The 13,975-nt window shown below is 43.7% G+C and overlaps 1 protein-coding gene across 1 annotated transcript; it reads right to left on the reverse strand.

The window, feature by feature from the left end:
• Positions 1-2,301: 2,301 nt before the first annotated feature.
• On the reverse strand, positions 2,302-12,833 carry OSTM1 (osteoclastogenesis associated transmembrane protein 1). The gene is made up of 6 exons (XM_005154780.3): positions 12,497-12,833; positions 9,304-9,418; positions 7,741-7,838; positions 6,304-6,468; positions 5,358-5,523; positions 2,302-5,050 (listed from the first exon to the last, which is right to left on the reverse strand). The coding sequence occupies exons 1-6, from the start codon at positions 12,824-12,826 to the stop codon at positions 4,995-4,997; spliced, it is 930 nt and encodes a 309-aa protein (XP_005154837.2). The 5' UTR covers positions 12,827-12,833; the 3' UTR covers positions 2,302-4,994.
• Positions 12,834-13,975: the final 1,142 nt, after the last annotated feature.

The raw sequence follows: 13,975 nt of genomic DNA on the forward strand, positions 1-13,975 counted from the left end.
CCTTCCAAAGCTATGCCACAGAGTATTGCCATATTACTTCCCCACACTGCCAGTTCCTTAGCACTATCCTTAACACAGCTCAGAAATGAGCAGGAACAACTTGATTCAGTTTTGGAGACAACCCTGATTGAGCAGGGACTTGAAGTAGGGCTGGCAGGAGGGAAATAAACACTGTTAAGGCTTAGGTGAAAGAGCAAAGCACTCCCCAATGCCAAATGGCCTCCTCTCAGCATCAGCAATTTGTCTGTGTCCATGTATATCAAAGGATACAGGGTCCTCAGAAAGGACAGGCAGGGGACACAGAGACTGGATGTTACCCTCTGTGTCAACGACCAGCTGGAATGCATAGAGCTCTGCCTGGGGATGGATGAGGAGCCAAGCAAAAGCATAAGGGTCAGGATTAAAAGGAGGGCAGGGACAGGTGACATAGTGAGGACAGGCAACCAGGAAGACCAAGTGGATGAGGCCCTCTATAGACAGGCAGGACCAGCCTTATGTTCACAAGCCCTGATCCTCACAGGGGATGATGCCTTAGATCATGATCTCCAAGCTAGACACTGCCTTTCGACTCTCAGCACAACACAAGAGTACTAGTTCCACATGCATCACCCTGGCTGACTCCAGCAAGTAGCAGCAGACACTGATCACAGTGCTGGGAGAAGCAACACTTCACAGAAGTTTCAGCACATATAGGCTCCACTCTTCCAATGTGTAACTTTTTTCACTGGCAAAAATACAAAAGGTGCATTCTGCACAAACACAAAGATAAGGCTGAAAATGCTCACACCGGTGCAAGAGGGAAAATTCACAATAAAATATGAACAAATATTGTAAGTTACCCATGCTCTGATTAGGAGTGCAGTGACTTTGCTAATCACAGAGCTCATCATTCCAGAGAAACTCCATATTCAGCACATGAAAACTCATCTATAAATTAGCAGAAATGCAAGAAGATTTGATGGTACTCAATTAGCTGGACAGTAAGCATCAGAAACAAAATACTACAATACTGAAGCCATCTTGTGATTGCAGCAGACATTCATAAAGATGGGGGGGGAAACCCAAACAAACAAAAAAAAAACCCAGCCAAAACCAGCCAAGGGTTTTGGCTTGAAGACCCAGAAGAACTGGGTTTTGTTTGTTTTAGAGAAAAAGTCCCCTGTTTAGTGCTGAACAGGAGACCTCAGCTTGAAATATAACAGGAGCTTTGTAGAGAGCCTTTGAACCAGGATTACTTCAAAACCATCCATTTCAACAGCATTACACAACTCTGGTATCCTCCCAGAAGAAAGTAGTTGCTTTTAAGTAACTCAGAAGCTAGTCCCTGTTGCCATCATACTACTTGTTCCTATTCCCAATCTGCACAGGCAGCCCACCCATATGCCCCATCACAGACCAGTGGGGTACCTGGGCTCAGCTGCTCCATCTACCTGCTACAAATCCCCAACCTCACCTCCACCAATGAGCCAGTTTTCCCCCTTTCCAGCCCAGCCGCAATTAAGGCCCCATTTTTACCCTCTTTTCTCAGCATCTTTCAACCATGAACTACAACAGCTGCCTCCTTCTCTAAAACACACTGTTCAAGTGTGCTTAAAAAAACACATTTCCACCCTCAGTTATTCTCTGAGCCTTTGCTCCACTCATTGGGTAAATCCCCCTTGCCCTTCTCTTGTGCTTACTCCCTTTCACGTCCCTCTCCCAGGCATACAGGCACCCAGAACCATTCCTACTTTTCCTGATTAAGTCACACCTCACACACTGCCATTACAACTTCCCAACCTTCCTGGAAGTCCCTTGCAAATGATGCACTGAGATTTAAGTTTTGAGATACGCACATCCTACCACTAGTGTACAAGGCTGCTACCATCAGGTGAGACACCCAGCTCTCTCCATAGTGAGGCACTGCACTGCCATTTTTAAGGAAATCTTTCAGCTCAACAGCAATCATACACTATGCCTGATGAAGCTGACAATGCAGTCAACCAAAATCCTGCCCACAAAGACAGCAAGTTATCTCCACTAGCCTTACTCACACACATGCATCCAAGAAACTCTTGCAACTACCAGAAGCCTTTCAATGTACTTCAGTAAGCTGTGACTGAGCTGAAACTCCAGCCTTTCTCAGCAGTTGCAGTTCATTTGTTCCACAATTCAGCACAGCACTGCTCTGAAAACATCTTTCTGATGCAGTTTTCCTGCAAATGGCATAATGAGGAATAATAAGCAAGTGCTTCTGAACACAGACTGAGAACAGCAGGAGTATAAAACTACTAGAAATGAAGCAATTAAGCAACCACACTGTTCATAGTTTATTGACAATCTTTATTAGAGCTGACTTTCCATGTTTAGAGGATTCCTAGTAAGTATAAATATGAATCAAAGTGCTACCCCACAGTAAGAAATCTTTATTTGCACAAAAAGATACAAACCAGGATCTCAAAGTCCATCCTATTTAGTACATATAATACCAAAAAGGCAAAAAATAAACCAAGATGAAAGACTAGCAGCAAAAAGAACTCTAACTCTCCTTCAACACAGTCTGTGTTCTTCCACATTTCTTTAGGAAAGAGTGTACAAAGAGAATTCAAGCAATTTATTTATGAAATATCCTACTAATATAACACTGTGTAAAGAAAGCCAGTAGTACAAAAGTTTGAAGAAAAAAAAAACCCAAAGAAAAGAGAAGATAGTAGACGTAATATTAAAAATCCCAAGTGTAAACTTTACTGTTGCTTTAAAATAAAGACCAACCAAAGCCACACAAGTATTTCCGTTCAGCTCTGCAGCCAGCAAGAAAAGCTGACTTTTTTAATTTTTTCTTTTCTTTTTTTTTTTAAAGTGCTTAACCACCATATCCAAAAGTAATGACTTTCAGACCTACTTAACATGAATGTGCTCAAAAAGCCACTGCTTACAGTATAAAAGCAGTCATTCTGAAATGCTGCACATACAAACTGGCTTTAAGTGCACGAATGAAAGATTCCTTTGACCAGTTCTCAATCATATGATGTCCCAAATCAATGTAATGCTATTAAAGCAGGCAGCTGAATAAGTCCCAGAAAGTTGAAGTTTAAGAATAATAGATATAAAAAATAAACCTTTTTTTCCAAAGGCAGCGTGCCTCTCCCAGCTGCAAGAAGGTAACTTTACATAATAACCACAAGAAACACAGTTTTGTGTTATTGTTGTAAACTGCCTAGAACAAACTGACTGCTGACCTAGTAATTCACATGTTCAACAGAGGGAGATAAACACTTCTGACTGATAAAACACAAAAAGGCAATCGTGGGTGGGACCAAGCACGAACACAGTATTTTTTTCTCAATATTAAACATACTGTCAACTTGACTTAAGAGCTGTCAGTATGTCCTAACTCTGTAAAAACACAAAAAATAAGGACAAGAAAACCACTGATTTGAAGAGCTTTAGGAGTGTTTTGTTACACTGTTACACATTTATTTGAGCCTTAGTGCAAAGATAAAATTTAATATTGTAGGCTCCAAAGCAAGTCAAATACGTAAGACCATTCCATAGTGGTTTTGACAGATATCAGACACGCAGATTCCAAGAGAAATCTAATCTTTTGGCTGTAATAGCCATTAATTTTTATCTCAAGTTTAGAGAACCATTTTAAAAAGGCAGCAAAGACTCTGGCATTCATTAACCTCAACTACAGCTATAAATCATTTCAAGCCTGCCACTCTCCCAAATCAGTGCTATAATAACCAGCCTGAACCATTGATACTGCTGCACCCACAACCTGTCAGCAGCACTACCCAGTGCTTATTGCCCATTCCTCCATCAGCTTTGGAATCCTGCAAGCTTGAATTTGTTTACATTCATCTATTTCACAGGCCTTGTTTTCTTGTAAGAACTATTCCTGGAAAATTCAATTCCCAACACAGTACCTTCATTGTCCTTCAGGACAGTTTTTAAGTTAGAGAACCCCCTGGTTCATTACCATTTAATACATATTTATCTAGAAAAGGAACCTTTTCCCCAGGTAAAGAAGCTTTTCCCCCTACAAAGCTCCTGTAAACACACCTCAGTATTAAGCCATAGCAAGCTCTAGACCAAGAAATTCAGCATCTCCAGTGACTTGACTTTACCTTACTTCTCTACATAAACAAAAGAAACAAACCAAAAAAATCTCTTTATAATTAAAAAGGAAAGGAAATGACACAAACAGACAAGGAGTGAAGCTTTTGGTTACCCAAAGAGACATCTAAAATAGGCCTCTGAAAACATAACATGAAAAGCAATGATTTTAGTGATTGAAGTGTGCAAATGACTAAATATGCCGTCTGTTTCAGAGATAACCAAATACTGTAGTCATTGATGATTACTATTCTAGTCTAGCACTGGCAGTTCTGTTGCTTTTGTTGCTGGTTTTGGACATTCTATCTTATCACTTTCTCTGCGTATTTCATGCCTTTTTGCCTTTTTTTAACTAATACCAGCAGCATGACTTGAGAGCAGTACAGGAAAGATGGGAATGTTTTTAAAGGTTTCCTGTCCATCCCAAGACTGCCAAGAGTATTACGGAGAATTAAACCTAATGTTTCAAATGGACACATCAAATATTATTTCAAGTGTTGTCTGTCTACAAAAAATCACCTCAAAAAGGTCCTGAATCTTAGGTTTCTGGGAAGCAAATAAGATAAATATGAAAAAAGACTATGCAAGAGAAGTGTAGCTATTCTATTGATGAGCAGTACAAAAGCCTAGAAACAGAAAAACACCAGCTTCAACTCGAGACTGAAAGGAAAAAATCCACAGATTTTTCAAAACCAGAGTCCATACAGTGTCACACAGCCCTGCCTTGTCATGTTTGTTAATATGCTCGCTTAGAAGTCAGACAGCATTTTGTTTAACTTGTGTTGCTCTGTATCATTACACTAAACCATAATTAACTCCTCTTTTGTGCCGGCCTCATTCCAACACAATTGTACCCACTGTATACCAGCAGCAGTTCTCAGGTTTTGTTTTGCAGCTCAGCTGTATTTTTCTTGGATATTCACAAGACTGGCATTTGACTGGATGCGCTTGGCTAGAAAGGGAAAAATTATATGAAAATTAAACACAAAGAATTCCACAAAACTAGTCTCTCCACTCCCTCTATTTATCCGACACAGACTTGCAAACAGCTTTCTGTTCACGTCCAGAAACTTTAATGAAAAGATATGGCTATAGCTCTTTACTACCCTTCTTCAGGGGACAGCAGCAGACTAATAGTTGCTATTAGCGCCGTCAGCACAGCTGCAGGCAGATCTGGCTGGGCCCCCACTCCCACAAGAGCCAAGCGAGTCCCTGGCACCACCCAGCTCTCACAGTGAAATGCCAGCACCATCACTTACGCAAAATGAGTATCCGCTTCTTCTGCTTTGAGTGAAGGAAGCTACTAAGATAAAAAACAATAGGTAGAAAGAGAATAAAGGATGAAACTGCAATCACTGGGACTGTATCACTGCAGGGAACAGAACAGTTGAAAGTCCTACTCCAAAGCTTCCGAGTGATATTCATCTAAAAGGAAAAACATAAGCAAGCCATGAAAGCAAGCACATGCACTTCTGCTGTGCAGCATGGCAAACATTCAGGTCTCAAGACATTCAAGTTTTCAAATACTATCTCAGAAAACAACACTTTAACAGACCTCCCCCCAAAAGCAAGCAAATCCCTGGAAATGTAGAAACAGACAATTAAAATGAGCCAAAATTTCACATCAGAACTTTTACAAGCTTCAAAACCAGACTGTACTCAGAAACACTACAGACATCACACATGCCCATTTCCCAGAGAACTCACTAACAGACTTCAGGGACAGGGCTAATCCCATGCTTTCAACAGCACTCCTTTTGCCCAAACCACTTAAAACCCCACAATATAACAAAGCTGTTTCCAAACATGTCGCCAATGCCAAGGACCCCTAGAAACAGCTGCTGTAATAAGGAATCAATTATTACACTAGCCAGAACAATAGCAGTAAAGCTTCACAGAAGATAAAGGGATTATTTTTCTTTAAATCCATTCCCTTCATAGTAACAAGACATGGAACTGCAGCTATTCAAACGGGAACGCACTTGGGTGACCAGAAGCTTCAGTTACACTCCTGCCACACCGACTGAGGACAAAACCAAGATAGCCCCACAAGCTAACTTTACCCCACAGGACATGAGACTGTCAAAGGCACTGCTGCCAAGCCTAAAGGGAAAAGGCAATCCCTAGTAAAACAAGCACAGATGACTTGGATTAATGAAAAACTCCACAACAAGGTCTCCCTGTCGAGTGTTAAGAAATACTTACTGCATCTTCCACATCGATACACAAGTGTGCGGAGTGTCCAGACTCACCACCTTGCCTGTTCATCTTTTGCAAGTTGTTATACAGGTCATTCAACATCTTGTAGGTCTCATTGCAGTTTTTACATACTTCTGTGTAGTTATTTGGTGACAGGTGGATGGTTTGTCCCTAGAATTATAAAATTCTGTATAAATGCTGTTTTAACACATTATTTAAAAAAATTAAAAAAAAAAAATTAAAAGCCATCACTTAAAAACTAGACTCGAGTTTGAACCAAAATCCTGATTTCTAGCATCCTAGATTGAGTAGAGGTCCAGATGGAAAACTCACATGAGAAAGCAGGAGGAAAAGGGACCAACCCTAATTCAGTAGGGACGAGCTCCATTTCCTGCAAGATCTGCATCTCAAACTGTTCTTTGAACTAGCAGTGAGGTGGGTTTTTTTAAACACTTATTTTTATAATACTGGTTCTCAGGAAGACAAAATAACTTACTAGTAATTGCTTGCTATTCTGAAGCCTGAGCTATTGTGTTCCTTCACTGTCTTTTGGTTTTATTTGCCCATACCTGACCACTGGTAGGCTGCAACTGCTGAGCTATATTGACAGGGACAGATATTGCAACTCAGTGATGGTTGTACCAGCTACCAACCAACCACTGGGTTAAGTTCCAGTTCAGACACTTGAAATGAATGGCAGGCCAGTCCACATTGCTCCTGACCAAAGTCAAAAGACTTATTTCCTAGAAATCATTAATGATTAAAAAACCCCAACAGTTTCCTCAGAGATCAGCCTATACACATCATTTCCCATTTTTACTACTGAACAACTCTGGAATTTGGCTAGTTTCTATTTAAAATTGAATATGCACAGTTTCTTAGGCTATTTAGGTGATTTTCTTTAAGGACAATTACTACATTTATTTCACTAAGTTATACTGCCTCTGCAATATGGACAAACTTTAACTACCCATAATTTTACTAGTCAAAAGAATCGTTACAATGATTTGAGGTATCTGGTCTTTCTGAACTAGTCCATATTATCAAAAGGTTATTTAAAGATTTTATTAAGGTAGAAGACAACAATTCCACAAAGATAAAGGAAAAGAGACTCGCAGCATGCAGACTTGCTATGTAATTATCTATGTAATCTATCTATTTTACTATGTAATTATCAACTATTGTGAATTCAGAAATTCTGATGTGAAGTAGCATTGCAATTACATATAAAATTAAGTCAAGGTGAATATCAATTACAATCAATTTGATGCTTTCAATCTATAGATAACTGTGTTTAACAGATCATTGCTTTATCTGCCTAAAATTCTCAACTCACCAGCAATTTATTTGCCTAATCTGTATCTGCAGTTTATTCAGCATAAGTAAGATTTTGCTAGCAATTAGAGGATTCAGTGCTTCTCTGAAGTACACAGCATAAATTACCTGAAGGTTATGTTCAAAACATGTCAGAGATTTATTGAATAAATCCAGGAATTCTACAGTAGAATTTGATAATCCCTCACTGTTGTTCTTTAAACAATCTGTCAAAGAGAAAGAAAAACATCAGGATATTCTAATTTCTAACATTTCATAGCCAACAAGCCTCAGATACTCCACTCCTGCAAAAAGAAAAAGAGCTCTAGTCAACACTGTGGTTTTCTTATCTGCCTGCCACTGATGTCTCAGACCCGCTGACCTAACTCTTCATCGAGAGCATATTTCAGAATTAATTGTCCTTGATTAAGTGAAAGATGAAGACTATCATCAAGAGCTTTCTGAAGAGGGGATCGGAATTATCTTTGGACTTGAAGATAAAACAAGACATTACTTTTATTTTCTAGCCTGCAAATCTGGCTTTGCCCAGCAACAGTAACAGCCATCTTGTGAAAGCAGAAGCACCAGTAGTGAAGATGAAACAGAGAGCATCAGGAAACAGCTAGACCATGAACACAGTAGTAGAAACCAGAGTGTAGGTTACTGTTGTTTAAGAGCTGACCATTTCACCAGTTTTGAGGGAACCTCTAAGGCTTTCCTCCCAGCCACTGGCTCAACCCTACTATGTTACTGCTTCCATCCATCCCACCCCACCCCACTTCAGGTGTTCTAACCAGTCAGACCCTTGAAACCAACAGCAGTTTGGGAATTTCAGTGTTCAGCAAGAGCAAGCCAACATCCTAGAAAATTCTCCTGAAAGAAGGAAGCGCCATCACTACTGAGGGCAAGCATTCTGCTGGACACCAGGCAGGCAGTGCACAGGTCACAGATTAAGCAAGGCAGGACAGCACAGCCCACAATGCTGCTCTTGTACTGCCTTTCCAGCCTTCACAAAGGAAAAACCTTTCTGGGCTCTCAAAGGAATTTGCAGCAAACACAGCAGCTTTTACACTCAACTCCATAGTGCTATTCCCTTGTTTTACAACAGACCTACTAGCATAAGGTCCCACTTCCCACACCAGGGGAATGGCAAAAAAGCCACAATTTAGCTGTAAGCATGACACAGCACCATCAGCATGGGCACAGGGAGATATAGGGATAGACTTGGACACACTCCACCCATAAAACGAAATCAAAAGCACAGCTGTGGAGCCAGGTGCTGTTCAACACACATAAGCATACCAAAGTTACTGACTTGACTAATAAATAAAAGTTTCTTATACAAGTCTTTTTAAAAAATGGGAAGATGGAGAATAATCTGCAATGAAGACAAGGAAAGTCTCTGGTAAGGTCTGAAGGTCACAAAGAAAATGAGCAAGACTAATTTTTGAAAGAGTAGTCTAAAATAAATTTTAATGTAACAACTAAGTTTTCTGACAGGCCAGTACCCTTGGATTTTGGTAGTATCCTTTAATGAATAAAAAGCTCTTGTACCCTTCTTTTGAGTGGCTTTAGTTCAGAATTTTTGTGTTACCTACTGACTGTACTTAAACAAGCACGTGTAATTTTGATCAGCACAAATTTCAGGAACTAAGTCATAACAGTAGCATGAAAGCTATAGGAGTCACGTACTTGCACAGTTGGCTGCCTCCCAGGTTTCATTGAAGAAGTCAGAAAGGGTCACAATTATTTGCAGCCTGTCTGAGGTCAAGATGCTTTTGGCACAATTGTGGCTCTCAGAAGAATTCTGGAAGAAAAAAGAAACAACAGAGAAAGCAGTCAGGTGTTAGCAATACAAAGAGAAAATTCCAAAATGTATTATAGGCAAGCACAGCTAAAAAAAAAAACACATTTCTAGACAAGGCAGAGCAACTGATGGAACAATAAAAGTTTCTTGACCTTCCAATTCATATTATGAGCAGCACAGCTCACTGCATATGGTCTCTGAAGATCTACTAAGACTGTATACATGTCAGTCAAAAAAAGAAAAGACCAGCACAGAGGCAGGTCCTCCTCTGCCAGGTAGCTCAAACCCATCCACTTCTGGGTTGCTGCCTCAGAAGCCCACCCAAGGCATGTGCAGTCAGAGAGGAGGGTGGTGGTGTTCTTACTGGACTGCAGGAACATTTGAAGGAGCTGAACCAACAGACTGGTCTCAAAATAAAACAAATCCAAACAGCAGAAAACAACCTGTGAAACCCCAGTACCACTGTGCTGTATCAGCAGCAAGCTTCCTCCCAGTGCAGCAATACCAGAAGCACAGTGTTCTGTGGTGGCACCCCCCAGCCTGCGGCCAGGCTGGGCTCTTGTCCTCCCAAGAAAACAGGTACCAGCTCATCTGTCTTAATCTGCCACCCAACAACCCCCAGCCCCATCTTCAAAGCAGGCACTGGCACAACTCTTGCAGCGACTTATTCTCTGGACCAAGCTCATAAAACAATGCAGAGTGATTATAAAAGCAGTTACAGAACAAACAGAAAGTATTCCTATCAGAATTCACAACAATGTTTTTCTCCCTCAAAGAGTTATTTTCTCCTTCAAATCACGGATACAAAGCCATGACCTCCAGTCAGCTGACTCCTGTGCTCTAGCTCCTTGTTTCTGGCTGCTAAATTGACTTAAGCACTTCTCAAAATTGCCAAAGCTGTCAAAAGCCTCTTTGATAAGTAATGGGGGACACAGAAGAAAATAATCTCTTTAATGGGAGAGAGGTTCCTGTTTACAGAGCTTTGACATCTAGTTTCTGCCTCCCTTTGTTAAAACAGGTTTATTTTTAAATAGGAAGTTTCCCTTGAGACTCAGCTGCAGAACTAGACTATCGCCACATCTGGTAACTCTGACATTCACCCGCTTTCATTTCTACCAACTCAAACAACTTTCTTGCATGTTTGTGTGTATGTAGAAGAACTCTCCAGTTGCTTGGTAAAGACCCTTAATTGTGAAACTTCCTCATCAGATGGACTCATGAGTGGGGAAAAAGCACTTTAAATCCAAAACTGAAGCAAGTAGGCCTGTATCATGACTTAAATACATGTGGGTAATTTATTTCTTTAATTAGCTGACTGAGGAGGATTCTACATTTCAGGGATGTCCAAAACTTAACTTGGCTGCTACTTTCATGCTGCACTATATCCACTGTAGGATGGCAAAGATAAAACCATCAGATATCCGATAACTTGTGACAGTGGACTGAGGCTGCAAGAGCTCACTCCCTTTATTTACTTGGTTACTTAAACCACACACAGAAGGAAAGCCAAATACACTTTAATACAGATGTGCCTTTCAGACGACACAGGGGACCAGTCCTCCCAGGCTGCCACTACTCAAGCACAGCAGCTCTAATGAGTTCGTAAGTACTGCAAGTACTGGGATATGTTTGGCAACCTAATCCTAGCCAAAACATCACGCTGAAAATACCCAAGGAAATTACATACTCAGTTTCTCACTTTGCCATTACTTAGTCACCAATATGAAGCAGCTTCCGTATTAGAAACAAATAAAACAACTACAGGTTTACAAACTAAAAGAAGAGAGCACTGGCAAGATGTTTGCCCTGGAGAGCACAATTATCAAATGAACATCCGTGTGCTTTCCCAGTACAAGCACTAGGGTGGTGTAGGGAAATGAGCAGACAACACATGAAAACTGGAATGACACTTCTTCACATGCCAGGTGACTGAACTACAAAATGGCCTGCAGGAGGACACTGCAGCTCCAGAGTTTACTTGAATTTAAAGGGCAACAAATTATTCTTGTCCGCAGCGATTCTAAATACAGATTCAGAAATCCCAAGACTGGAAGCATAATCCAGGGGACTATAAACTTGCTCTCTGCTTGTCCTCTTACCCTGGCACCTCCTTCTAGCCATCATCACAGAATGAACAAAGGTTCTTTGGTCTGATGATCAGGAGTCTGACGAATGTAAACAAGACCCGGCTTCAACCAAGGTTTCCCACTGGTGGGATCCACAGACTCCAGCCAGCACACAGGACTTCCTAGTTTGCTGCCACACACTCCCATCAGCTTTGGAGGCAAAACCCACTGTGACACAGCTCTGCACAGATGATGTGCATCACTGGCCACAGCTTCAGGACCATAAATTTTCCAAGAAGTGCCAGGCAACTGAGCTCTGGCAGTGTTCCTCATTGGTGCTATATACAATCAGTGAGCCAGAGTGCTGCTTTAGCCACTGCCACATCAGCAAGAACAACTCAAGTTTTTCCACTTGCACAGCTTTTTTTCTGCAGGTGGAGCAACTTGCTCCAGACCATGCCACGGGCTGGCAGCTCAGACTACACTACAATGCCAGGCAGCAGAAGGCTGCTGTCACTGACAGCAGTGCTTCCCAAACACCCCCAGCCCCTGCTAAACTGCCTTACACACCTGTGGGAGCTCACAGACTGGGAATTAAGCATTGCAGGCTGGAGATCCGCTTACTCAGAACACGGGTGCCCTGCTCTCGGCATGTCAACGGTCACACTACCAGCCGCACCAGGCCAGGCCTGACACACGCCACCCCTCCTCACCCCAGCAAGCAGCCAGGGCGCGGAGCCAAGAGAGATACCCTTCAACAGGCCGCAGGGGCATCGAAGCAGCGATGTCTCGGCATGGGGCCCTCCTGCCTGCCTTGCCGAGGACTCACAGCCATTTCCGTAGGGCCCAGCAGCACACACTGGCACGGGACTTACCTGCCTGGAAGCCCCAGAGAGGCTGTCCAGGCCTCCAGCCCGGCCCCAGTGCAGCGGGAAGAGCCGCACACTGCCTCCCTCCAGCCCGTAGCGGCCTGGCAGACCCCTCACCCGCCCGCCCGGCCCCCTGGACGCACCCCAACGGCACGGGCGATGTTGCCGTACTGTACGAGGAGCTGCCGGTAGTGGCGGTGGCAGGCCTGGCACAGCCGCACCGGGCGGGCGTTGCGGCCCAGGCAGCCCGTCAGAGCCGCGCTGCCCTCCGCGAAGTCGGCGAGGAGCTGGCGGCACTCGGGCTCCAGCTCGGGCAGGTCTCCGGGCAGCCCCGCGCCCCACAGCTCCTCCGCCAGCTCCTCCGCCTCGCCCAGCGCCTCCAGCGCCGGGAGCCGGCGCGACCCCTCGGCGGCAGCGGGGCCGAGGGCGAGCGCCAGGGCGGGCAGCAGCACCAGCCAGCGCAGCGGCGCCATAGCGGCCGCGCCGAGGAACCGGAAGTGCCGCCCCGAGAAGCAGCCTACCCCTGCCGCCTTCGCCGCGGCTCATTTGCTGCGGCGGGGAGGGGCGGGGAAAGGGGCGGGGCTGCAGCGGCGTGTGCCGGTGCTGGTGCGGGGGTACCGGGGTCTCGCTGTGCTCTGTGCGGGGGGGTGACTGGAACAAGGTCAGCATCACCCAGCAGCGTGCGCTTCAAGCGTAGGACCCCAACCGTGTCCCGCGCTGCATCAAAACTAGTGTGGCCAGCAGGTCGCGGGAGGTGATCCTGCCCCTCTGCTCCGCTCTCTCAAGGCGTAATGGCTTTAAACTGAAAGACAGTAGATTTAGGTTAGATAGAAGGAAGAAATTCTTCACTGTGAGGGTGGTGAGACACTGGAACAGGCTGCCCCATCCCTAGCAGTGTTTAAGGACAGGTTGGATGAGGACCAGGAGTAACCTGGTCTAGGGGAAGGTGTCCCTGCCCATGGCAGAGGGTTGGAACTGGATGAGCTTTTAAGGTCCCTTCCAACCCAAACCATTGTATGATTCTATGAAAAGGGGATTCAAAAGTATCTGTTGTATGCGAAGTGACTTTAAAATACGCTGAAAATACAGCAGCAATTAGAAAAAAGTCCCAAACCAAAGAAAGAATTTATGAGGGAGGAACAAAACATCTTTCTGCAGACATAATATTTCCAATGTTTTACCTCACGCTGGATGCCTTTGTTGGTACTTGGCCCCAAACCTTCCCATGGCCATTTCTGAATAAAACCACAGCCACCAAAAGAAAATAGGAGTGAGTACAGCAGCAGGTAACCCCTTCTCCATGGGCTGTATTGTAGAATCACAGAATCATAGACTGGTTTGGGTTGGAAGGAACCTTAAAGGTCATCTTGTTCCAACCCCCCTGCTATGGGCAGGGATGCCTTCCACTAGACCAGGTTGCTCAAAGCCCTGTCCAAGCTGGCCTTAAGTACTTCCAGGGATGGAAGTGCCAGGTTGTCTAATAACCCTCCTGTTTCAAAGGACCTTGCCCACATGCCTGTTCCATCTGACTAAAACTTTTTCCTGAGTTAGGGTTTCTTAGTGCTCTAGTCAGATATACATTGGAGAGGCAGAGCCGACCTCCCCAACTCCAGGCCGCAGTG

Source organism: Melopsittacus undulatus, chromosome 3, assembly GCF_012275295.1.
Source record: "Melopsittacus undulatus isolate bMelUnd1 chromosome 3, bMelUnd1.mat.Z, whole genome shotgun sequence".
NCBI classification, from domain to species: domain Eukaryota; kingdom Metazoa; phylum Chordata; class Aves; order Psittaciformes; family Psittaculidae; genus Melopsittacus; species Melopsittacus undulatus.

What these genes read in the sequence shown, in the direction of transcription:
- OSTM1 (XM_005154780.3), bottom strand. Translation starts at nt 12,826, where the DNA reads ATGGCGCCGCTGCGCTGGCTGGTGCTGCTGCCCGCCCTGGCGCTCGCC. An exon ending in GGAGGCAGCCAACTGTGCAA is followed by an intron (nt 7,839 to 9,303) that starts GTACGTGACTCC and finishes TCTCTTTGACAG; the next exon opens with ATTGTTTAAAGAACAACAGT. An exon ending in GTTTTGAACATAACCTTCAG is followed by an intron (nt 6,469 to 7,740) that starts GTAATTTATGCT and finishes TTATAATTCTAG; the next exon opens with GGACAAACCATCCACCTGTC.